The 23,553-nt window shown below is 52.8% G+C and overlaps 1 protein-coding gene across 13 annotated transcripts in view; it reads right to left on the reverse strand.

Moving 5' to 3' along the window:
- Positions 1–23,553, reverse strand: part of NCOR2 (nuclear receptor corepressor 2) — a 253,710-nt gene that overhangs the window by 100,141 nt on the left and 130,016 nt on the right. For 11 of the 13 annotated variants that reach the window (XM_055794127.1, XM_055794120.1, XM_055794126.1 and 8 more), the window contains 2 exons: positions 11,289–11,345; positions 5,348–5,400 (listed from right to left, as the gene is read on the reverse strand). In XM_055794127.1, the coding sequence (XP_055650102.1) occupies positions 5,348–5,400; positions 11,289–11,345 (110 nt within the window). Of the gene's footprint in view, positions 1–5,347; positions 5,401–11,288; positions 11,346–11,652; positions 11,743–12,540; positions 12,560–23,553 lie in introns of those variants that run through there. The other 2 variants (XM_055794125.1, XM_055794124.1) reach the window with 2 other exon arrangements.

The raw sequence follows: 23,553 nt of genomic DNA on the forward strand, positions 1-23,553 counted from the left end.
GAAGTGCAAGCCCAGGTGTTGCAGGACAGTCCACCCAAAACCAGCGTTGGGCTTTTCACTGGTGAGAAAAAGCAGCAGAAGGTTGCAGTGTGTGTCTCCATCATTTAGTAATTCATCACAAGGTAATACTTCTGCCCCAGTGCATGCCAACAGAGAATAAAAGAGATGAGAAACCTTGAATGGGATGAGCAGGGAGCTGCTAGGTGAATTTCTAATGAGGAAAATGTCTACAAGCCCTAATAAAAAGACCTGAAAGAGAATGCATTAGTAATGACAGGGTTTTGGAAGAGCATTTGTGTTACATGTCAGGCTTCAACTATGAATTCCGAGGCAATCCAGTGCTACTAAACCCCCTTAACAGCCAGTAATGAAAAGATGACTTAAATTTTCCAAAGTGACAGGTGATTTAGAAAGCCATAGTTAGACTTTCAGAGGAAATCTGTTCTGCTCTTGGGGGGCAGGGGGGAGGCATTTGGAAAAGAAAAAGATATTCAGAAACCCCTAAACCTCGGAAAATCCTGACTTCAGACTTTGATTCTAAAGAGGCAAAATGTCGTGTCCCCTCATCAAAAATCAAAAAAATCTATCAGCTGCAGATAACAACCCTGATGTGCAAATAACAGCACACACAGCTTTCCTGAGGCTGGATCTGGACACACAAGAAAACCAGAATCACACCGAGCTTTTGATCTGTTCTAACTGTACACACAGACCCTGGTCCTCCAACACCCGCCCCAGCATCTCAAGGGGATGCAGCCTGGCATCAACCCCACCCCTGCTGAATTCCAGCGTAAAAGCAAGGAGATGCTCTTGAAGGGAAGGTTTGAAGCAAACCTGGTGAACAGCACCTTGCACTTACTCACCTTGGGCTTTTCAGTTTTCCTTTTGTGTGCTTTTTCGAGGCTCAGCAGCTCACGTTTTGCTTTCAAACACAAATCCCACAGACTATGATTTCAAGATGACTGCTTTGGGAAAGGGGGGAGGAGAGTCCTACTGGGCTGTTTTTCAGGGCTGACCGAGCAGGAAGCTCCTGCCGTAGAGATGAAGGCCCCCTCGGAGAATCTCTCACCAGGTAGAGCAGGTAATTGATCCTGCTCATGTGAACATCTTGTCATTTTTCAAACACTTCGAGGAAAGAGGGTTAGTATCTTTGGTGCCAGGGTCTGAAGAATACACGAAATCACTACCAGGGCCACGGCAGGAAGAGCAGCTCTCCTCCTCTTGCATTCCAGCCGGCAAAACACCGGAATAAGAGACCTAGACCAGATGCACTGGTGCTTAACTGGTGCACAAGTCGGCGTCCTCTGCATTTGTCACTGTATGTCTGTAAAATCTTTAAAAAAAAAGGGTCTTGGCAACCTCCTCAGCTGATGCAGAAACATTCATGTGGCCTCCAGTTGTGTTTGCAATGCACCTTGAAGGAACCTGTCGGCCCGTGGCAAAGCCAAAAAATTCACATCTTGAAGAAGAGTAAGGACCAAGCTAGCTAGGGGAGCAAAGCCACCCCATCCCTACAGAAACGAGGGCACAAACCACTGCTCTCTCCTCTCTCGAGAAAGCAGCAGAGCCCTTCCCTCCGACAAAGCAGGTTCAAACAGAAAGGACACAGTCCCATCAAAGGTAGGTCAAGTGTTCGTCACAAATCGCTCGGCGGTGCCTCAGCTCGGGCAGCAGATGTAGCATACAAAATTAACCACGTTTGCTCGAAGCCTGCACTCACAGGTGAGCCAAAGGGACCCCAGCAGACGGGTAACAGAGCACAGCCAGGCGGCTAAATAGGCCTTAAAAGCTTTTGGAGCTGCAAACACTGGAATGAACTGGGGCATGAAATTAATTTTAACTGTACTGAATAGGAGACAGGCCATAAAACTCCATGAAAATAAGAGACCAGTAACATTTCAGTAAGAGAAATCCTCCCCGTAACTCCCCAGTCAGCTCTATTAGCATAAGTGACTCATCCCAACTGAAAAGCAAAGCAAACAAGCAGGAAGAATTAAACTAGTGTTGCAAGGCAGAGAGTATTGCTGTAGAGAAATCGAGGAATCCTGGCTTTGTGATATCAAATGCTTTCCCACTGACACTGGCAAACATTCAACTGAGAGAAAAAAAAACACCCTAGGAAATAACATATATTAAAAAAAAAAGTATTTGTGAATTGTAACAGCCTGGCCACCCTGCTGTGCCCCAGGTACGAGGCTCCAAAGCAGCTTCACACAGGAGCAGTTTCTATTTAGCACAACAGAGCCAGCACGCAAGGAGGTTTTGTGGACACAATCACAAACCGAGACAATTTTCCAGCAACCTGCCAAAAGGCTTTTTATCATGCCTAAATCTGCATCAGGTGAAGTTGGGTCAGAAGAATCTGCATCCATTTACACCTTCGCAAAATACAACCTGCGGTGTCCTGGCAGCTGTCCTGGGGCTCTGGTGCATCTGGCTGATGTCTCCCAGCACCCTGAAGATTTACTCCATCTCCTACCAAAACAGCTGCCTCCAGGCTACAGAGCAGAAGATGCTCTTCCAGAGCAGAAAGGCACAAACATATTAAGAACGAGGAAAGAACATGAAAAATACCCTCCAGTGCAGCCCATAGAGAAGGTGTAGGCAGGATTTGAACATCCAAGCATAACTTGGTCAAAACAGAGAAGTTTAATATCTTTTCCCCTCGGTCAAAGGACCTGGATTATTTGCTTGGAAGAATCACTGAAATCTTGATTTTGTATCTGCCTTCCAAGTGCCCAAATGTCCTTTAACGTGCAGTAGGGACACAAGAGATGGGAGAGCTGGACACACCGATTTCTCTGCACATCCATCGACAAGCGGCAAAGCTCAGACCCCATGACCTCCGAGTCAGGCCCACAGTCAAAAGCAGCAAACATCAGGAGCCCAGCTCGCCTGAGGGCCTTTTGCTGACCTCGATCTGTAAACACGCTCGGCTGGCATCAATAACCAGCCGAAGGCAGCTAATTGTGAGGCTTCTGGAAGGAGGAGATGGCAGCTTTTCATTAAAATGTGTGGTTTCCTTCCCACACCTTTGAAGCATTAATCATAGTGAACATTAACCCCAAGCCCACCTGCTCTAACCTCTCCCGGGTCTATCGCTGCCCCTGCTGCAGCCGCCCGGGAGGACTGCCCAGGCTTGGGACAACCCCAGGGATGCCAGCGAAGGAAGGATGGAGAGGAGTGCCTGCTCTGACAGCATGGGAAGCTGGCTTGGCAGGGCTTCACATCTCATCACCGGTTTCACTCCTGACCTGCGCAGTCAGGTCCCTCTTGTTTGTGCCCGTCTTCCAGGCAGCAGCCGAGGACAGGAAATCATTTAAATCACAGGAAAATGTGATCACAAACCCACAAATATTGGCAGGGGAACGGAGAGTGGGTGAAGCATCTGGATCTACTTTTAACTTGTTCTTGCAAGGACAAAACTAGCAATCGGCTTGAAATCGCCACCTTCGGTGCCCAGCTTGTGATGGCTGTGGAGCCCTTCCAGAGAAGGGGGGGGTCAGGGGACCCCAAAGGACAGTGACTGCTACGTGCCACCAGTGCCAGAGGTGAGTCATAGCCAGCAAGGGGGAGGGCATGTCCTTGGGCCACCATCTGATACCACAACAAGGTGCTTTATCAGTCGCCAACCCCCTGAACTGACAGCAGAACAGATTCCAAAAGCAGGGGCTGCTTGTGGGGAGTGCAGACCCCCTGCCAGGCAGGCAGCACTGCGTCACCCGAGAGGATCATCATCACCTAACTTCATTAGCCCTGCCTTGCATGAGCAAACTGGAGGGGGTGGCTCTGGGTTTATGTGCTTTTTTTTTTTTTTTTTTACATCTTTGCAGCTAGAAAAGCACACCTGAGAGGTGTGCTGCCTGCTCCTCAGAGCTGCCTGTGCTGGCAGCGTGTCCACAGAAAGCAATGGCCGGAGGGCTGGAATGACAGAGACCCCGGCCAAAGCACACACAGGCCAAAATCCCGGTGGGTCCTTGCCCAAGGCTCGCGGCAACGTCTGCCAAGCTTGAATGAGCAGGGGTAAACGCATCGCCAACACAAGGCACAACAGAAACATCTGGAAGCAAAGAGCTATTGGGATTTCTGAGCTGCAGGAAAAGCCATCAATTCCCACTGCCTTCTCTGCCTGCTTGCCCTCCCCCCACACCCCCCCAAAAGAAGATGCTCCCCTGCCCCAGCAGCGCCCGGTACAGCAGCGAGCACCCAAACACGACCCTTGCATTCTGTGTGCCAGTGCCCACTGAGGCTGCTCGGTGACCCGCTGAGCCTGGGGGGAACCGGAGAGCTCGGGGGGTCGAGGGGGGACACTCCAGGGTTTGAATGCTTTACAGTGAGCGCATCGCCTGGATGACACAGAGGCCCTGGGTGGAGCAGGAACACAGCAGGGCCGGGCAATGAGCCACGGGGTCACATCACGAAACCCTCCTCCCTGCTGCCACCCTTGGGGGACAGAGAGCACCTGAGCACCACCAGCGTATGCTCCCCTGCAGCACAGCTGAGCAGAAGTACATTAACTCTTTCCCTATAATCCCCCTGGCATCAATTAACACACCACTGAAAATCAAAATATTATTAGCTTTTGTTAATAGATTATTAAAGATGATTATTGCCAGCTGACCAAGCCCGTACCAAAACAGACACGCTGCAGGCAGCTCAGAGCAATCACTGGCTGATTCAAGGCAGATAAAAGTTTCAGATCTGGTTTGACTATTTATGTTTCCAACAATAATCACAATTATCGCTATTCTCATTATCTGTTCTATTTCTTCTATGTTCAGGAACTCACTGTAGTTATTAAATGCAGGTTGATGATTAAATCGTGTATCAAGGTGATAAGTCAAATTAGATGACTGCCAAGTCTCAGTAAGTATCTTTGAAATAACCAGTTGTTATTAGACATTCAAGAGGTGCTTCACAAAAATCTAATTGTAATTGCAACTTTTCATTTTACCTCATCTTTCTCACACACAAACACACACGCACGCATGCCAGCAGCTGATTTTGTACTTCAGGATGCATGAAACACAGCAGAAAGCACCCAAAGGTAAGTGCTCTCTGAGAAAATGCCAAGAGATCAGCCAGGACCCATGTCCACCCCTTCCCCCACCCTGAGAGAAATCAAACAGCACCTTCAGCATCGTCTGAAGCTGCAGCCACCAACTGCCGGGCTCCTGGAGCAGGTTTGGGCTTCAGGCACCTGGAGCAGCGAAGCATCAGCTCTAAAAGGATGCTCGTGATTCCTTGGCAGCTTTAATCGGGATCTGGGAGCAAGCTAGCATCCCCCCCCGCTCCAGCCTAATGCCCAACCTGACATTTAAAATAGCCTTTATTGCCACATACTTACATTTTAATGTTTTCATGGTACTGCCTGGTGTCTGAAGGCTGGTTGTATAATGGCTGAAATAAATAAGAAAAATGAAGGCATAAATGGTACAGTCTGACATTTAGAAGCTTAAACCCATCAGAAGTGCTGCCACCTGGATGCAGGTCCCTGTCCCCCCGAGCTGTGCCAGCCCAGGCACCAGGCCCCCTGCCCCCAGCTGTTCTGGAGGGTGCTGGCTCCCGGCAGCCCTGCTGGAGATATGGTGCATCCCGGCTCAGCCCGTGGGAAGGCAGGCAGCACTCGAGCGAGCACTCGAGCGAGCTGGCTCAGAACTCCGTTTGTGATGGAGTCCAGATAAACACAGCACGGCGGAGTACATGGTTGTTATTTACCGCCTGAAAAACGCAGTGCGCTTTGGAACATATGACATGGGGGAGGCGAGGGGAAAGGGGGGCTTGGGGAGCGGGAAGAGACAGTCTGTGTGCTGCAAATTGTTATGTCTACGTGGCAAAAGCCTGCCTGAGCTCTGCCAGGGAGCCAAGTGCAGGCAACTGCAGGCAGGACAAGCGTTCACACCTGTGGCTTCCAGCAATGCCAGGGCTGGGATGGCCCCCTGCATGTTGCCGCAGTCTCCAGCATCCATGTGTAGAGGGATGCTCCTGGCCGTTCCTCTGGAGCAGCGCTGGGCTCCTGCAGGACAAGTGTTCTGCCCAGGGCTGCCCCTTCAGAGAGCCCAGTGACCACGGCTGTCCCCAACACCAGCTGCCAGCGCACCCATCACAGGGCTGCTCTGCCCCCCACAGCCCCAGCAGGGATGTGCCAGGGCCCTCCACGCAGAGTCAGGAGAGCTGGATCCATCCCTGGTCACCTTCAGCCAGTCACTGTCCCCACTACCTCTCCCTTCCCATCTGCAGGGTGATGTACCCCTGGGGAGCCTGCCAGGATGATACAGGATCCCACCTCTAGAAGGGAGAGACACCACAGAGACCATGCTCAATCCCACCTGTTGTGATTAACAGCTCAGGCCATGCTCCAGGAGCTGCCACTAGTTGTGTCCACACAAGCAGGCTGACAGGCTGCTCAGGATTAAGCCCTTCAACACTCTTCCAGTCATTGACTACGCCACACGTCCAAGACTGTGCTAATCAAAAGCTTGCCATGGCCCAACCATCACCAGCAACCACGCACGCAACGAGCACAGCTCCCTGTCCAACCACAGAAACGTCGCCCAAAATTTCAAGCAGCTCATCCACAAGCCTTCCCCAAACCAGCTGCCATCGAGCTAGCATCTGCAGCCAAACACGGGCAGGGGGACAAAGCTGAAGGCAGCACCCTGGCCATGGATGGCTACATACCAACCAGCTCACCTTCCCGCTGCGGTCATATGGCTCAGGCTACGCTCAGGGTCCTCTCAATTTCATCTCAGATTAAACACAGGAAAAGAGAAAAACATCTACTGAACATCTGCTCAACCAAGCGAGCAGCTCTGGAGAGGACAGGACCTGCAGACACAGGGTTTCCCCTTCCCCAGTTTGAAGAAGGTGTTATTCTCACCTCCTCCACGGTATCGCCCCATCACCATCACAGGTTCTTGCCGCAGCAGCTTGTTTATCCACACAGCCAGCCTGTCTCTACTGCCCTGTAAAACCAGATGCTGCCTCCCCTCTCCCCTGCCACACACTGGGACAGCCACATCGCTCTGCACAGAAAGGGGCTGGGTGTAGCTCTCCCCGCTCTCTGCAGCCCACCGCCACTCCATCTGGGCACTAGCAGGTCCATCAGCTTCTTCTTCTGGCTGCCCTTGGACGTGTCCCTTGTCACTGGGAAAGCGCAGGTAATCTCCACGTGGAAGAGGCATGCAGAGGAGCCCCAGGCAGACAAAGGTGGTGAGATGAACCGTCGTGCCCCAGGAAGGCTGCAGGGCTGCCAGCAGGATTCCAGCATCCGCTACCCTGTGAGGGGATGGCGGGCTGCTAGCCCACCAGGAGACACCCGCAAGGGCATCCACCCACCCCGTGCTGGCAGAGCCGGGGCAGACAAGAGGGACAAGCAGGTCCCCCAGAAGAAGACGTATTCTCAGCAGTGTCCCTTCCCCAGGGGTATTTCTGTCATGAATCCTCTTATATCTGCTGGTCCGACTCCAGGCTCGCAGCTGGCTGTGCACTTTGCACTTGGAAAGCTCAGAAGAACACAGACGTCCATCTCAGCACGTAGCTCAAGGGAGGCAGGTCTGCACCGTGGAGAGAAGAAATCAACCCATGGCTCTGGAGCGTCACGTCCACAGTCACCCTGGCAAAGCCCAACTGGAGGAACCGCTGGTGGCCTTGGCCAGTGACTTCCCCTTGGAAGACAACTGCAGAACTGGTAACACTGATAAATACAAGTGTCTCTCTTCCCTCTGTGCTCATAAAAATCAAAGCTAAGAAGCCAGCATGAGGCGAGGCACAGAGACCTTCCCCCTGGGAAACACAGAACGTTTTGGTTTGCGTCTGGGTCAGAAGATGCTTATGCACATACGGACATTGCAGATGCCCTGATGCCACTCAGCTCACCAAGGGCTGCCGATTCTTCTCTACTGCTACTCGTCCATGACATAAAAAGCCGCTTAAATTCTTCTCTAGCAAACCTAAGCATTAACAGGCAAGCACTGGAACACATCACTTTAGAAGAAACAGCCAAACATCCAGAAATCAGAAACTCCAGGACTCAAAGCCAAGATCCACATGACACCAGCATCTCAAAGAGTTTTCTGTCTGCACAACAGCCTCAGCACCGTAGCTCAGCCCACGCAGTGCAGCAAGACCAGGAGAGAAGTTCCACCTACCCCATAGAGAACATATCCTCACAGACTACATAGTTACAGCAACTTTACTCTCAACAGGGCAGGAATGGAGAAACAGCATCTTCCCTCAGAACCGTCCACAACCTGCACGGAATTACTGCTTCCTCAACGAGCAAGCAGAAGGAAAGCTGACAGGTCAGATGGGTAAGGTGACATCTTCAAAACATTCACAGTGCTTCTCCAGGGTAAGGGACATGTAATGCATGTCTCTGGGGGATGACATTTAAGAAAAACATAATTATAATTCAGAACTATTACTGCAAAAACCTTGGATTTACTGAAAGCTCTTTAAAAATAAAACAGGATGAAAGGTCTCAATGGCTTTCTGGCCACTGCAGCATTCAGACTATACATCTCAATGGCATTTCTCCCTGGGGAAAACATGGGGTCATTTTCAAAATGGTACCCGCTACATCGCAGGGATGAAATGAGCAGAGTCCTGGTTTACTGAGTCACAACCTCCTCCTGACCTGGAGGGCAGCACCTGCTTCCCAGGACCTGAATTGGATCCCTGCTTCCTGGGGACCCCTGGGCAGGAGGCGATTTCCACCACAGGGCCAGGTCCCCAGCCTGGCGGGGGGCAGCAGCCGCGACCACGCAGCACACCAGCACCCTCTGCATCAGCTGGGGGTGATGTGGGGGACAGGGAAGAGCTGCAGGGTCACCTGAAGCCCCAGCAGTGAGGATGGAGGAGCACCAGCAGAGAATCAGGAAAAGGGATCTGGGGACAGTTCTGCATGTTTAAAAACCCCAGAAGCATAAAAAAGAGGTTCCTCCAAACAGGATGAGCCATGAATGACACCTCCAAGCCAAAAAAAGTGCAGGGCCAGGCCTGGCAGGGTCAAAGCAGTAAGAAGCCAGGGACCAGCAACAAGCACTTGCTGCTTCCTTGAGATGCACAACCCAAGGACACCAGTTTCAGTGAAGAGCCCGAAAGCTCAGAGGGAGCTGTTTAAAAGACTGAAGTCAGGAATTCAAAGTTTCCTACTAGAGCTGGGCCATCTCCCAGCAGCTTCCTACTTGATGGGAAACACATCACACAGACCCAAACCCTCTGGGTAAATCCCTATTTATGCTACACTGGATCAACCCCAAAACCCCTCCTTCCACCTAACGCTAGGCAGCCTCAGCAAGCCCCTGGATGTGCTCAGGCAGTAAGATTTCTCTCTTTGCTCACACACAAACCCCTCGGAGCAACCTGCTGCCAGCAAGACAGAAAGCACAGCCCCACCGCAGCCCCCCTGCCCCACTAAGGCCAGCACAAGCAGGGGACGCAGCCTCCAGCTCCATCCTGCCAGCAGCACTCGAGGCCTCGCACCACCTCACTGCGCTCGCAGCCGTGATTTGCCAGCACTGCCGTAACCTCCAAACCCTCTGCCATAACTAACCTATTTCTACCGTGACCTCTTGCCTCACACCATCAGCCCTGGCAATCTCCCCTGCCACAGAGCTGACATGCATCTGCCACCATCGCTGTTGCAAATGCAATAACCGGGGCTCTCTGAACAACCTGAAGCAAGATGCCAAGCAGAGCAGAGAGCAACACAAGACTGTGTTTCAGTGACAGTCAGTCACCACCGCTCCTTGCAGAGGTTTTGCACAGAATGAGCACCAGGCTGCTCAACCTCCCTGCAAGAGACTCCTGGGTTGCAGCAGCGCCAGGGCTGGTGCACGGCGTGCGAGACACGGTGGAGCAGGCGTGTGCATCGGGCAGAGCACGCAAGGCTACTCTCCTTCCTGGAGCTGCTTCCTTTCCAACTCAGAAGAAGACCTGACTATTCATCTTGTCTCTCAGAGGCCGCTGGCAGGCCCCGGTTGCTGTTTTGCCCCACACGGCGTGGGGGCTGGGCCATAGGAAGTGCCTCTCTCTGGGCAGGGTGATGAGGCAGTGCAAGGTGCGCACAGAGCCCAGCCAGGGGTTTGCAGGGGTCTCTCAGCAGAGGCTTCCCAAGCCCTCTCAGGAGCAAGGCAGGGTGACGAGGAAAGGCTTGCACTGGGCTCTGCTACAGCCCCCCCGTGCAGTGTCAGCAACAAAGCATCAACAAACAAAAAAAAGGGGGAAAAAGGAAGGGGGGGGGGGGGGGGGGGAAGGGGGGCAGGGGGGTGGCGGAATGCAACATCTTTTGGATGAGGAAGCACTAACCCCAGGCATCACCAGCCTTCAGAGACGAGAGCAAAGGATTTGACCCTGGTGACTCAAAGGAAAAATTGCGAGCGCTACCTCCCCAACCAAGGAAGTGGGCTCCGACACGCAGCAGCGAGCACCAGCTCCCTTGTGACCTCTCCCTTACACACCCGGGGAAGACAGCGATCAGCACCACCTCCACAAGGCAAGCCCAAATTACAGCTGCCAAGGACCGTGGGCTGTCCACTGCACCTCACGGCTGGTGCCAAACAAGAGATGCTCCATCAGACCATGGCCGTCCCGCTCCCATCCTGCCAGCAGCATCGCTGCAGGTACACCTTTTAGACACCCTGGTCCGGGACTCAGCCCATCGGGCTGCTTTCAGCCACCCCTCCAGCAATCCCACCTGACTTACAGCTGGATTCTGCCAGCTGAGGGGGCAGGCCAAACCTGACTCTTTATTGTAAGTTGTTTTTCTCAGCTTCCCTGCGCACGAGTGAGAAACAGGCTGTGTGTGAGTCCCGATACCTGCAGGTCCTTGCAGCAGTGACTGCGCTGTGCTTAGATGGAGCACCCTCCAGCACCCACCTCCATTTGCAGCGAGTGGGACAGCGGTCCCAGCACCCATCCCTCCCCCCAGTACCACCAGCCTGGCTGGCCAGGCAGCAGTCCCAAAGCCCTGGTGCTGTGGCTGCCACCAGCCGATGAAACCACCAGCATCCCGAGCAGCGGCAGAGTGCGCCAGAGCCCCTGCCGCCCCCAGCTCCGCTGCAGCGGGTGAGGAAGGAGCCTAAGGGTTAAGGCTCTCCAAAGAGGGCTGCTGTGTGTGTTTGGGTGCTCAGCTCAGCCGCTGTGCTTCCTGCTTCGGTGCTGTGCCAGGGGAGGGCCCGGCCAGCAGCAGGGCTCCCTTCTGACAGCTCAGACACACACCGGGTGCTGTGCTGGCTCCAAACCTGGCCCCACTCCCCCTCCCCGCAGCCAGAGCAAACACTCACCAGCTCCACCTGGGGACCCAGTCCTTCCAGGATGCGGTGGGCAGCCTCTGCCTTCTTCTGCAGGGAGGAAAAGGGAGAGAGAGAAAACTTATTTCTGCCATCAGTTACAGCTGCAGCCCTCCACTCCAGCTCTGCCCTGGGTGAAACCCCCTTCCCAAACCTCCCCAGAGCCACACAAATCCCACCCCTCCCTGGACGCGGGTGGAAAGGTTCAGCTCTGCCTCTGGACCCGCAGGCAAGCCCCATGGATGATGGGCTTTGGCACTTGAGTTATCATGACTTTAATGCAGCCGAGGTCTGCCCGGGAAGCGACCCCAAATCCCCAGCCCCCCCGGGTACCAGGTGGGGGGATCGCACCCGCTACCTCCACATGGCCGCCGTGCCAGGAGGAGGGTGGGCAAGCCAGCACACACGCAGAGATGCCCTTTCTAGGATTCATCGCTTCATGAGCATGTGATGGTTAGATGTGAGCTGCCCTCAGCTCCTCATCTCTTGCTTCCCTCCCCTCCCCGCTGCAGAGAAGCCCTTTGCTGCCCCCCCACCCCCAGCCAAGCTACCTAGTGCTTATTAGAGGGGAAAAAACCACCCAGGAACACGTGTCAGGGGCTGTGCAGTGGTTACTAATTAAACAGGCCTGAAAAAAAGACATGGGTTGGCTGCAGCAGGCATGTAAATAAAAGATGACATTTTCAGTAAACAGCACTTCCTCGCAAAACCCCGGCTTTTCGGTGGGGGTTACTGACAGTCAGATAAATCCAGATCGCTGCACGCTGCCGACGAGCCACGGGGCTGAGCTGATAAAACCAAATACCTGACAGTGAGGGGGGCAAGGAGATGGAGGTATTTGTTCAATAAAATAGGTAGGTTTAGATACTGGGGGGGGGGGGGGGGGCGGGGGGTAGAAAACCCACAGTTGCCTGAAATAGGAGTGAAGGAGCAGTGGGCTGAGCTTCCCCAGGATTTAAATATTTAAATGGAGGAAGGGGGCGGGGGGGGTAGTGGGGAGAAGAAAACCCTTAAACCCCTTTTTTAAAAACACATTAAACAGTTTTAACCTGAACATTCAACATTTTAACCCAATAAACACTAGAGCCTAATGGAGCTGCAGGGTGGGAGCTAGGGGAGCCTTGGGCTCCCCAGAAGAGCCAGGAGGGCTCTGGAAAACCCTGGGCGAAGACCCCCCGAGGCAGGGAAGGGATTTCAGCTTTGGGGGTCTGGCTCACACTGCTTTCCAGCAGCGAGCACCTCTCACCTTCACACCGGCTCACGGCGGGATGTTTCCCAGGGTCTCAGCGCAGGGGATGTCTCACCAAAAGCCAGCAAATCGCCCTGCCCGGCTTTCCCCCCCCATCCACCCCACTAGGATGTTTCCAAAAGCTTCCCTTAACCCCCTGCTGCCAGCTGGTCATCAGAAGTGCCAATGCAGCCAGTAGGTGTGAAAGTTCCTGGCCGGGGCTTTGCAGACCCACGCACAGCCCCATCTGCAAGTGCGCACTTTTGCACAGTTGGCCTCAGGCGCAGCTGCATGAGTCACCCTGCCCGCAGGACGCTCAGCACCCCAACTCAGCACCCCAGCCCTGCTGCAAAACCCACGCCAGCTGCCTTGCCGCAACAAGGCGACCAGGACACGTTTCCAGCTCCTCTACTCTACGCTTGGGAGGATGCAAAGCTTCTTGGCAATTTAGAAGTGATTTCAAGGATGCTAGGAGAGACGTAACCGTGATGCGTGCCTGCTCTGGCACCATCCCCACACGTATGCACGGTGCACACAGCAGCCCCACTATTAATGCATTCCTGCATGCTCATCTGCAGCGCTCCTGCACAGTGGAGCAGTGTTCAGAGATGTCGTGATCACTGCCTGGACCTCACAGAGAAGGACACAGACACACAAAAGCAGAGCAGCTAGTGAAGCTGTTACAGAGCCCGAAACGCAGGTGGAGCCCATCCCTGGGGAGCTGCTCTGCCCCTCTGGCCGCTCCCAAGTCCCTGCTCCATCCCAGGAGACCCATGGGTGGGGAGGTGCCCCCCGCACCCATGTCTCTCTGCAGCCCTCAGGGATGTGCAGACGGGGCAGCCACCCAGAGCCTTGCTCCAGCATTACCCCTGTGTCACCCAGTGCATGCCATGCTTCTGTCCAGTGCCGGACTGGCGGCAAGATGCTTCCAGGGAGCACTGGGAAAGCACAGTCATCCAGGTGACGGAGACGGGTCTTTGGAGAGCAAGTGCATCCTGGAGCAAAGGCTGGAAGATGCTGGGAAACAGCCGCAACAGAAGGAAGCGCCTGCCCTGGCCTGGGCTCCAGGGAAAGGGGCCACGTGTTTACAGACCGCAAAGATGTTTTCCACACTGCAATGAACGGCTCCCAACTCTTCTCCCATGCCAGACTGCTGCTGATGTGAGTGTGCCTCATGCACCCCAGCGAGGACAGGGATTGTCACTGCGACTCCTCACGTTCTCATTAGCACTTGGCAAACCATCCTTCTACCAGCTCTGGAGGTGACAGCTGTAGGGGACCATGCGGCCAGCAAACCTCCACAGAAAACCAGCTTTATGTCAAGGTACCACATTAAGCATCCTCCATGGCTACTTGATGCATAAAGGAACGAAAGGACCATCCCCACCTGACCCACAGGGGAAACAAAGTGATCCCCGGCACCAGGACCTATCTGCAAACCACAGCATGCACAAAGCTTCACACACACCCTGAATAGTAACAGACACGTGTCTACCCGGCTCCTAAAATACCACATCTGCTACAGAACGCGGGCCTCTTCCCCGCCAGATCCCTCCCCTGAAGGGGGATTTCCCACCAGGATCATGACGACGGAGCCCCCAGCCAATGCAGCACCCAGCTCTGCTGTCCCCAAGGATTCTTCAGCTGATGATGGGGAAATCAAATGCCAGCCAGCACAGCCCAGGGGAGGAACCCAAGGGATGCACAGCCTGGCCCAGCTCCCCCCAAAGCATTACACATTTTCCTGCTGTGCATCGGACTCCATCAACAGGGACTTGCCCCATCGAAATATTCATTGCACCACGGAGAACTCCCAGCCAGCGCTTCAGGTTTTGGTCCCCACGAGCTGCAAAATCTACTGACCTTGGAGAACATCAGCACCCTGGCATTCAGAAGTCTTTAAATAATTAAAGCCAGGGGGTAAGATTTTCAGTGAGGGTGTCATTAAAACTGCTGCAAAACACTCTGTGTCCACTGCCAAGAGGGTGATTTTGGCCAGCCACCCTCCTGCCCACTGGCAAGGGGAAAGTATCAGCTTACCTGAATTTTTTGTGGTGCATACCCGGGACAAAAAAAAATTTTAAAAAATCAGCAAGCCGATTAATTGTGGGTAGAAGATTGCAGCCCCAGCTTGAGGCAGCCAGTCTCACCGAAGGCTTGCTCTCCTGGGGACCAACGCTGGTGAAAGATGCTCTGGCAGCAGCGGATGGCACAGCCAGGGACCGATGTCACTGCAGGCCCTTGTGTACAATGCAATTAACTTTGTGAAAAAGCCAAGTATGTTCAGCTGCTGCATTTGCCATGTTTAGACACCTTAATGAGGCAACCCAGAGGCAAATCACCACAGGCAGAACATGTGGTGAATCAAGAAGAATGACATAATTTGTCTTGCATTAACCAACTGTAATATACACGTCTCCAGAACGGAAGATCAGGAGGGAAAGCTATTCTGAGCACGTCATAGCTTTGTACGTACACAAAGAAATACCTCTGTCTTTAAAGCTGGCCAATTAACACTGACACCCACTGTAATTGCTGATGCTCCTTGCTGCATTTATCAGATCATAGCAGAACCGTAATGAGCTGCCTGAAAGGCCATGCAGACAGAGGTGAGAGCTGTCGGCAGAATTGGGAAGGTCATATTACATCCAGCAGAAGGTTCTCACTGTGCTGGGGCCCATCCTGAAGGACACACAGATCCAGAGACACGCTCCCACCTAAGGAACCAGCTAGCCAGAAGCTCAGCTGGAGAATTTAGGCAAATGTCCAACTGTTCAGGCGCAAGTGCAGCCCCCAGCTTCCCCCACCACCACAGGACCTTTGCTGAAAACCACCAGCAGCCCGTTAAATCCTTTTCTTTCCAAAGGCACATCCACCTAGGACTTGATTCCAATATTGATTTTGTTAGGAGTACATTTAGTGACTGACCCTGCGAGAAGGAAACCAGAGAGTTCATCCTACATCTGCTGAATAACCCTGCCCATGCCTGCAATCTCTTTCATTTAACAGAAGTAAATATATTGGGAAGCAAAATTACTCATTACTTCTGGTGAGCCATATGAAGATCCCCACTCGTTTTATATTCCCTCTGGAGCTCCACAGCAAGCAGCTAATGACCCCTTTTCCCGATTCGGTACAGAGCCCTGAAATACTCCTGCAGCACCGGGAGCAGCGGCGTTCGTGGAGGGACTGAGTTTTGCTCCCATTTACATCAGAGTCACTTTGCTCCGGTGGAGCAGCTCCGGGTTTGGAACAGCTCCGGGTTTGGAGCAGCATGAGCACACCACGGCGCTTCCGAGGGCAGCGTGAAGCACATTTAAGCATGACCCAGCTGAAGAGCAAAGCCCATGGTATACGAGCCCTCCATGTGCATTCTCACAGGGATCAAGGTGTCTCAAGAAGCACAGCTGAACCATGAGCCCCGATGCGTCGCACTGTGGACCTCACAGATGCCAAAGGAGACCTGCAGATGTGGCAGGCAGGAACATCTGTCCCTAAAGAACAGCCCCCTCCCCGGGCAGGGGCATGGGCAGGGACATGGGCAGGCAGACCGTGCTATTACCCCATCTCATGCTCCTCCAAAAGACTTGGAGCTAAAGATATCTTCGCCAACAACAAACACCTCCCTGTAGACTATGAAAATCTCCATTCTCGCCTAAAAAGCACTTGGCTTCCAAAGTAAACTCCAGCCCCTTGTTTTTCCTTTGAAGAAACTTAAAATAGGCTTGGGAGGGGGAAGCGGGCAGGAGAACAATTTCCCGGCCACGTGAGCTCCCGCGGGGATGACGAGCCGACCCCGCAAGGCAGCCGAGCATCCGAAACCAGGGAAGGGAGTGTCTGGGATTTTGCATAGGCTCTTAAAGCGAAGTTTAAAAATGGAAAAGGAGGAAACACAAGAGTTATTTTGAGAAAGCGGATCTGAAATTAGGAGGCGGCATTTTCTTGGACCGGCTCCAGCCATGGCTCCATGCAGCACAAAGCTGCTGCAGCTGAACCGTGCTCCCAGGGTTATTTATAGCAGCCCATAGGCAGCAGCGCTGGGGAGTGGAAGGGTTGGTGTTTGGGACCAGGCATGTCCTGCACGGAGATAAGCAGAGCTCTCCGAGAGGCAGGAGAGCTGTGTGCAGGGCGGTGCTGGCAAAAAACCCTGTCCCGGCAGCACAATGTCCTGGGGACAGGCAGAGTTGCAGGAGTGGCGCAGCAAAGAGGCAGGCTGGAGCTGGATTTTGTTGAAAACAAAATGCAAGGAGAAGCGTGGCTGAAGTCAGCCAAAATCATGGAAACACCTTTCTACATGAAGCAGAAAGCAAACAGTCTGGGGGGATTTAAAAGCTCGACGCCGAGATCTGCTGGGACCAAACCACAACCTGGCAGTGCTGGTTTCCTGGGGAAAGGTTTTCATTCCTACGACCACAGGTACTAATTTTTTCCCCTGTAAACCTCCGCATCCTCTCTCCGAGCGCCAAACCAGCCCAGCAATGTGCCGCCCTCCCCACAAAGCAGGTGGGATGAGCCCCCGCGCCGTGGGAAGGGAAGACACCGCTCCCCCCCTCCCCATCTCCCACAGCCAGCAGGGATGGGCCACCACCAGTGCTCTCAGCCCAACCTGGGAACCCAAGGATACGTCTCCTCCCCAGCTTCTCCTTGAAGCCAAACGTCCCTGAGCATCAGGGGACATCGGTCAGCCTCAGTGGCACGTGCCAGGCTCCCCTCTGCCAGCCCAGGGGCTGATGCTCTCCAAGGGTGCCCATGCGGGTGCCCCGCACAGCCCCCTGCCTCCCTGACCTTGGCCAGAGCCATGCCCTTGCTACGCCAGCGGTGACAGAGCCCCATCCCTGCTGCTCAGGCCAGCAGATGTGTGCAGCGGTCGTTACAAATGACTAACCACAAATAGCAAGAAAACTGAGGAAACGAGTCACATTGGATCCACGTGTCAACACCGGTCCCTGCCTATCCTGTGCGGAGCGTGACAAGCCGACTCATTTTGGTGGCTTGCCAGTCTCCGGCTTTGGCTAGCCATTGCCAGCCGGTTTCTGTGGTCACTCACACTCCATCCCTGGCCGAGGGATGAACCCCCGGCTGGAGCTGGATTTCCACTCGCACACAGACCCAGCATCACGTGCTGCTGTCTGCGAGGTTGCGATGCTGTTCAGAGGCGTGTTAAGGTTAAAGCAAGGTGCTAACAAGGCTCTGCCATTGCAAACCGTGGCTGAACGTTTTGCCATCGCAAACCTGCTGAAAACATTGGCATTGCACAGGCAGCTTTCAAGAATCAGTCATGGCACTGGAGCAGTTACGGGAAAGCTCTGGTCACCCAAGCCCAGGAGCCAGAGCTGTGCCACGGGGTCTGCCCTCCACCCTCAGACAGACTGGGGTTGTCTGCACTTCTTGCCTTTATTTCCAGGACCTGAAAACACAGGACAAGGCATTATTTGGTCTGCGTTAGTTGTGGACAAAGCACCTATGTCAATGAACCTGCTGGGAACTCCAGATCCTGAAGCAGATGTTAAAAATAGACACCAGGACCATTAAAAAAAAACAACCAAAAAACCCCACTTTCCTTAAAATCCAAGAGAAAATGAAAGGATTCTCAATGACTCCAGGCTAAATGTTTCAATTTATCTTTTTGGAAACCTTGTTAACATGCAGAAGTGTTAAAGTCATCTAAACTCTGACCTTTCCAGTTTTCTCCAGACCACTCGAAAGCCCATTTTGCATCACCAAGCCAAGATGAGGCAACCCCGGAATAAAAGTTATTAGAAACAAAAGCAAAACAAACGAGGCCTTTTCAGTAGCTAAATACAAAATGCCCCCCCCCAACACACACTACCACAGAAACGATAAATTCTAAAAAACCCTGCAGATTTAATGCTCGAAAGCGGTTTCACTGATAAGGTTTTATTTACTGCACTAGCTCCGTGCTGACGATGCAGGCCTGATTCTTCCCTTTCTAATGTAAATCAGGAGTTCATAGAAAATCAGAGTTATACAGACATAAAACCCCCATGGGATCTGAGTCACACTCAGTGCCTTTGAGTAGTTAACGGCTAGATTATACTTTGCAATACTAAAAGTGTTCATTTATTTATTCTCTTATTTATGGATGGGGCATTAATGCTTTATGAAGGTATTTGAGGAGGGTAAACGGATAGCTGGGAACACGCTCCGCACAGACACAACAGCAGGTGGGGGTGGGAAAAGTTCAAAACAATCCTTTGAATTCCAATTTTACAGCATAATGCTGAATTTATAGATAGATAGCTGTGCCCTTTTGAAGGAACAAGCACAGAGACAGAAAACGAATTAAAATTTAATCTTATTGATTTCCACCAACTCAATCCCCAGAGTGAGGCAGACACCGCTGCCTGCTTCCCCTGCCTGCGCTGCATCAAACGCAGTTTTTCGGAGGGCTGACAGCAGAGCAGGGATGGGCTTGCGTGGCCGCTGGCACCCGCAGTGTGCCAGAGGTAATGTGGGGAGACCCATCCCAGCCCTCGCCACGCTGCGGTGGGTCGCAGCACGTGGCATCCCCTCCCTGGCACAGCAGCAGAGGGCAAAGGCACACTGTGTCCTGATGCGACCTCTCCCTCACCGATAAATGAGCTCAATGTTTTAGAGGAAAGCTGACGCGCGCTTGTTTGCAGGGATGGGTCTGACACAAGGATGGAGGCTGCTTTTTGGCTGCTGGTCCCTGCCTGGCTCTGATGCATGGCAGGGCTGCAGAGAACCTTCAGCCACCCGACCGGGCTTGCAGAGAGCTGGAGCTGGGTACCTGCAGGCTCCACGTTCTCACCATGGTCGGAGAGAAGGCGTGAGCACGTCTGCATGCATGCGTGCATGGTGGCCAATGGGGGACTTTGGGGACAGAAGGAACTCAGAGGAGAATTCACCCAGCCAAGTCAAGGTGGGCTGCTGGCACGGGCAGGGTGGCTGTGGCGCAGCTTCCTCCAGGATGTGCTGACAAGTAGGGCTCAGCCAGCCCAGCATCGGCACAGAGAGCAATGCGGAGCAAGAGCAGTTCTGCCCTCCTCCCCGTGCTTAGCAAGGGACCTGGAAATTTCCACTGAAAGCACAAAAACATCTTCAAGCTCAGGTATGCTCAATCAATTTCAAGGGAAAATGGATGCAAGGAATCTTGTGAACAGCCCAGCGGAATAAAACCACAGCTAAAAATACACACAGGTGATCTGCCCTGGTTATGGGGATCTGAGGTGGAAGAAAGCACTGTTCTCTTGATACAATAACACATCCCAGAGGGGCAAATTAAAGCCCGCAAGGAGGCTGTGCTACACAGCTGCCACCCTAGAGATGCCAGACCCAGCAGGGATCAGCTTCCCCCACAGGGGAGACACTAAAGGTCGCTCAAATGATTTAATTTAGATCTCCAACGCCTGCATCGCTATCAGTCTCTAGCAGCAACCGAGATGCCCATCACAGTCTCATTTCCCCGGGTAGCTCCACACCATCCTGCCAGCATCCGGCTCCTGCAGGAGGTGACGGGGACTGCTCCCCACTGCACCCTCTGAACAACCTCGGCGATTTTAGCACCCATCACTGTTTTCAAACATCCTTCTGTCTCTTCAAGGACTAAAAGCACTTTTGAAAATAGGACTCATGCTTCTGAAAATGCTACCCACTGATTATTCTGTTTAGTCTATGGATAGTCCCACAAATGTTAACTTCCATCCTCATGCATCCTTTCAGAAATGGTGCATTTTGCACTCACAGTTGAAATTTTGGCTTGAATACAAGCCTGTGTGTTTTTCTGTTACACTGCAAACACTTCCCAAAAGGTACTTCTTTGGGTGCAACTTCAAGCTCATCTTTGGCAAAAAGATAAAGTGGTTCCAGTCAGCACACATCCAGGGCAGGAGGCACCTGGATCCTGAGTATCAACTGCCTCTCTACAACCCACGTCTCCCAAAACCTTCCCACATGCAACCACAGCCTCCCAGTACAGGATTTCACCACAGTTAAGAGCAGCTTCTCTCTATTCCTCCCCGCAGCGCAATCTGTACAGTCCGCTTTTTTTCTGGAAATCAATTACTTGTCCAGCAGAGTGTAGCAAGAGGGCATTACAGGTCACGTTTTCCACAATTATCCTCTCTGACGCTGAGTAACTTTTCAAATTGTATGTGTTAAATAGGTCACAAGAGGGAAAAGCAGCGTGATGGGCGTTCAGCATCAGCTGAATTTTGAGAAAATCGGATACAGGCCCGTGCTGACCTGCATCCCAACCCTTCATCCATACCCAGCGCGGCAGTGAGAAAAATATACGGACTTCCCTGATAACCATACGCTAAAATTAGAAACCATTCACCCCTGCAAAGCCACAGCTATCGCCAAAAGGAAAGTAGGTCACAGAATGGCTGGCTAACTTGATTTTCTGGCAGTTCTAGCTGCTCTGTCCTCACATAACCTCTTCTCTCCCATGGACCATTTTTGGTGTCTCCTTTGTTCAGGGTATAACTGCACACAGTGTGCAACTCCGGCACAGCCTGGCAGGAGCGGTGGGAACGGGCACAGCAGCTCCTGCGTGCTCGTGGAAGCACAGACCCACGGTTCATGAAAAATTAAACTAGAGCCAGGCGACAGCCCCTCCACGAAGCGCGCTGCCTCCCACCTGCTCTGGGATCGGCACAAACGCTGGCTTTCTGCCCCTTCCACAATACTGCTCTTTAAAGATCAGCTCAGCCTTTGCCAGCTCTTCTGGGGCGCTCTGCTCTCCCGCCTCTTCCCAAGGTCTAAATATCCTCTTTTTATCTGTGTTTCTTACCATGCACTGCTCCCTCCAGCAAGCCACAAGCCGAGCGAAGGGAGTAAATCAGGCTTTTCCTCCCTTTGTGCACAGGCTGGAGCCCCGGCTCAGCCATTACAGCCGCTTTTCCTGCAAAGCAGACCTTGAGGCATCCAACTTGACCGCTTTTCCACAGTACAGAAGGGGCAGAAAGGCCTAAAATTTGGCTCAGTGACTTTTCCCACTCTAGATCAATACGTCTTTATCTGGCTCAAAGCCCTTTGCCTCCTACCAATTCACCTGGCAATTAAGTGTTAAGCTGCAGCCTGGGGCTCTCCCGGCATGCCACTGACAGTTGGGTACACCCAGAGGGTCCGCTGCCACCAAGCCCACCCAGAGCAACCTGACATCCAGCTACAGCCACTCTTTTCCACCCATGATCCTAAGTGACATTGCTCCCACGTCCTTTCCACTTCCAGCTTTCCTCCCCCAGCCCCAAGAGGAGGAGCAGTCATCACCAAAAGGCATCCCAAACATGTCCAACAGAGACGAGAGGCTGCAAGCTGAGCTTGGGGATGCCCTTTAGGAGGACAACTGCATCATAGATGCCGCTTTTGTTACTTAAGGCAAAGGCAATGCTGTTGGGAAGGCTCAGCATACCCTCCCCTTGCAGCCTGCAGCTCAGCATCTCCCCACCATGGTACTTAAAAGGGTCCTTCCAACACCCGGCCTCAGCCATTGCAATCAGCCAGCAAGGCTCTGCCCACCCTCCACTGCCCAGGAACAGATCATGTCTTCTTCAAGGAGGAACTTCCCTCCAGCCTGCTATGGTTTCTATCAAGCAGAAGGGAAGGGTAGTTTGGTTTGAGTCGCCTACCCACAGACAGGCTTGCTTACACGCTACTCGCACGGGGACTTTACAAGAAGAGGGGAAGAATCATCATTTACCCATCCCAGAGATCATGTGGACACGAACGTGGAACCAGATTTGGAATTATGCAGACATTTGGTGTCAGACATGACAAGCACCCACCTGGAACAAGTGCACTGTATCGTGAAGGTCAATAGCACAATGCTCCCGGTACCAGGCTGGCTTTGAGGAGCAGCGTAACTGGGAATGGTCAGGCACGGTGACAAATGGGTGCCACCAGCTCTGAGCACAGTGCACGACACTGTCCCAGCTATTACGGCCGTGCCTTTCAAGCAGAAACGTGGAACTCTACGCTCGCTCTCTGCACTCTTTGGCACCACCCATGGGACAGGGCAGCAACCCCCAGGGTCTGCCCCAAGTCACGGCAGAGCCTTCGACAGCAGATTGTGTCTGCTGCGGAGAAAGTGATGGGACACTCGGGGAGACGGAAGGGAAAGGCTGACCCTGCTGCTGGTGTGGGCAGAGACCAGAGGTGACAAAGCAGGACAAGGGTACAGCAGGACACTCAGCCCTGAGCCAAATCCAGCTAAGGGGGACTGCTACGACACAGGCCACTGGAGATGCAACAGTTGAGGATCACCTTTCCTCCCTGCCTCAGCACCACCACCCATTTCCTTCCCTTGTAACACGGTCCAGGCACGCGACAATATCCAAGGAGGATGGGGCTCAAAGGAATAAAGAACGAAAGCATTTGAGACCTTTTTTTTGCACCTAACCTCTTGCAGAGGAGGCACAAGCCATCTAGCCCAAGATGGGGAGGGCACTTGGTGGTGCCACAGGGAGCACGGCTTTGAGGAACGCGGGGCACCTGCCCCCAACACCCAGTGTCTGTAAAGCTCTCACCAGCTGGCACTCGCTAACGCTTCAAACACGTCAACCTCAGCCTTCACCCACTTGCACAACAGACCATGCCAGCACTGGGTTTCCTATTGCTCAGGGACAGAAGCAGATGGAAAAAGGAAAAACCAGGAAAATTGCACTGCCTGGGAGCGCAGGGTATGCATTTTTTTTTATTATTAATTTTTTTTTTTCTTTTTAGAAGTCGGGCACCTGGATTTCTGCAGCTCCCAGTGAAATCGCAGGCTTCGCAATTCAAAATAATTAGCGACTGGTAGTTTTCCTTTTATGCAAAATCATCCTTTTCATCCAACACCTAAATGAAAATGAATATGCTTGATTATCTACCAAAGGGCCCAATTTCCTAGCATCGCTCCGAAGCACACAGCAAAATTCATGTCTCCTCAGGCTGCTATTACAGGCAAACGGCTGAGCGCAACAAATGAGCGGTCAAGGCAAAGATCCAGAGCCAGGGATGCCAGCCTGACCTTTGCTAATGCTATTTACAGCATCAAATATCCACAAA

This window comes from Falco peregrinus, chromosome 2 (genome assembly GCF_023634155.1).
Source record: "Falco peregrinus isolate bFalPer1 chromosome 2, bFalPer1.pri, whole genome shotgun sequence".
NCBI lineage: Eukaryota > Metazoa > Chordata > Aves > Falconiformes > Falconidae > Falco > Falco peregrinus.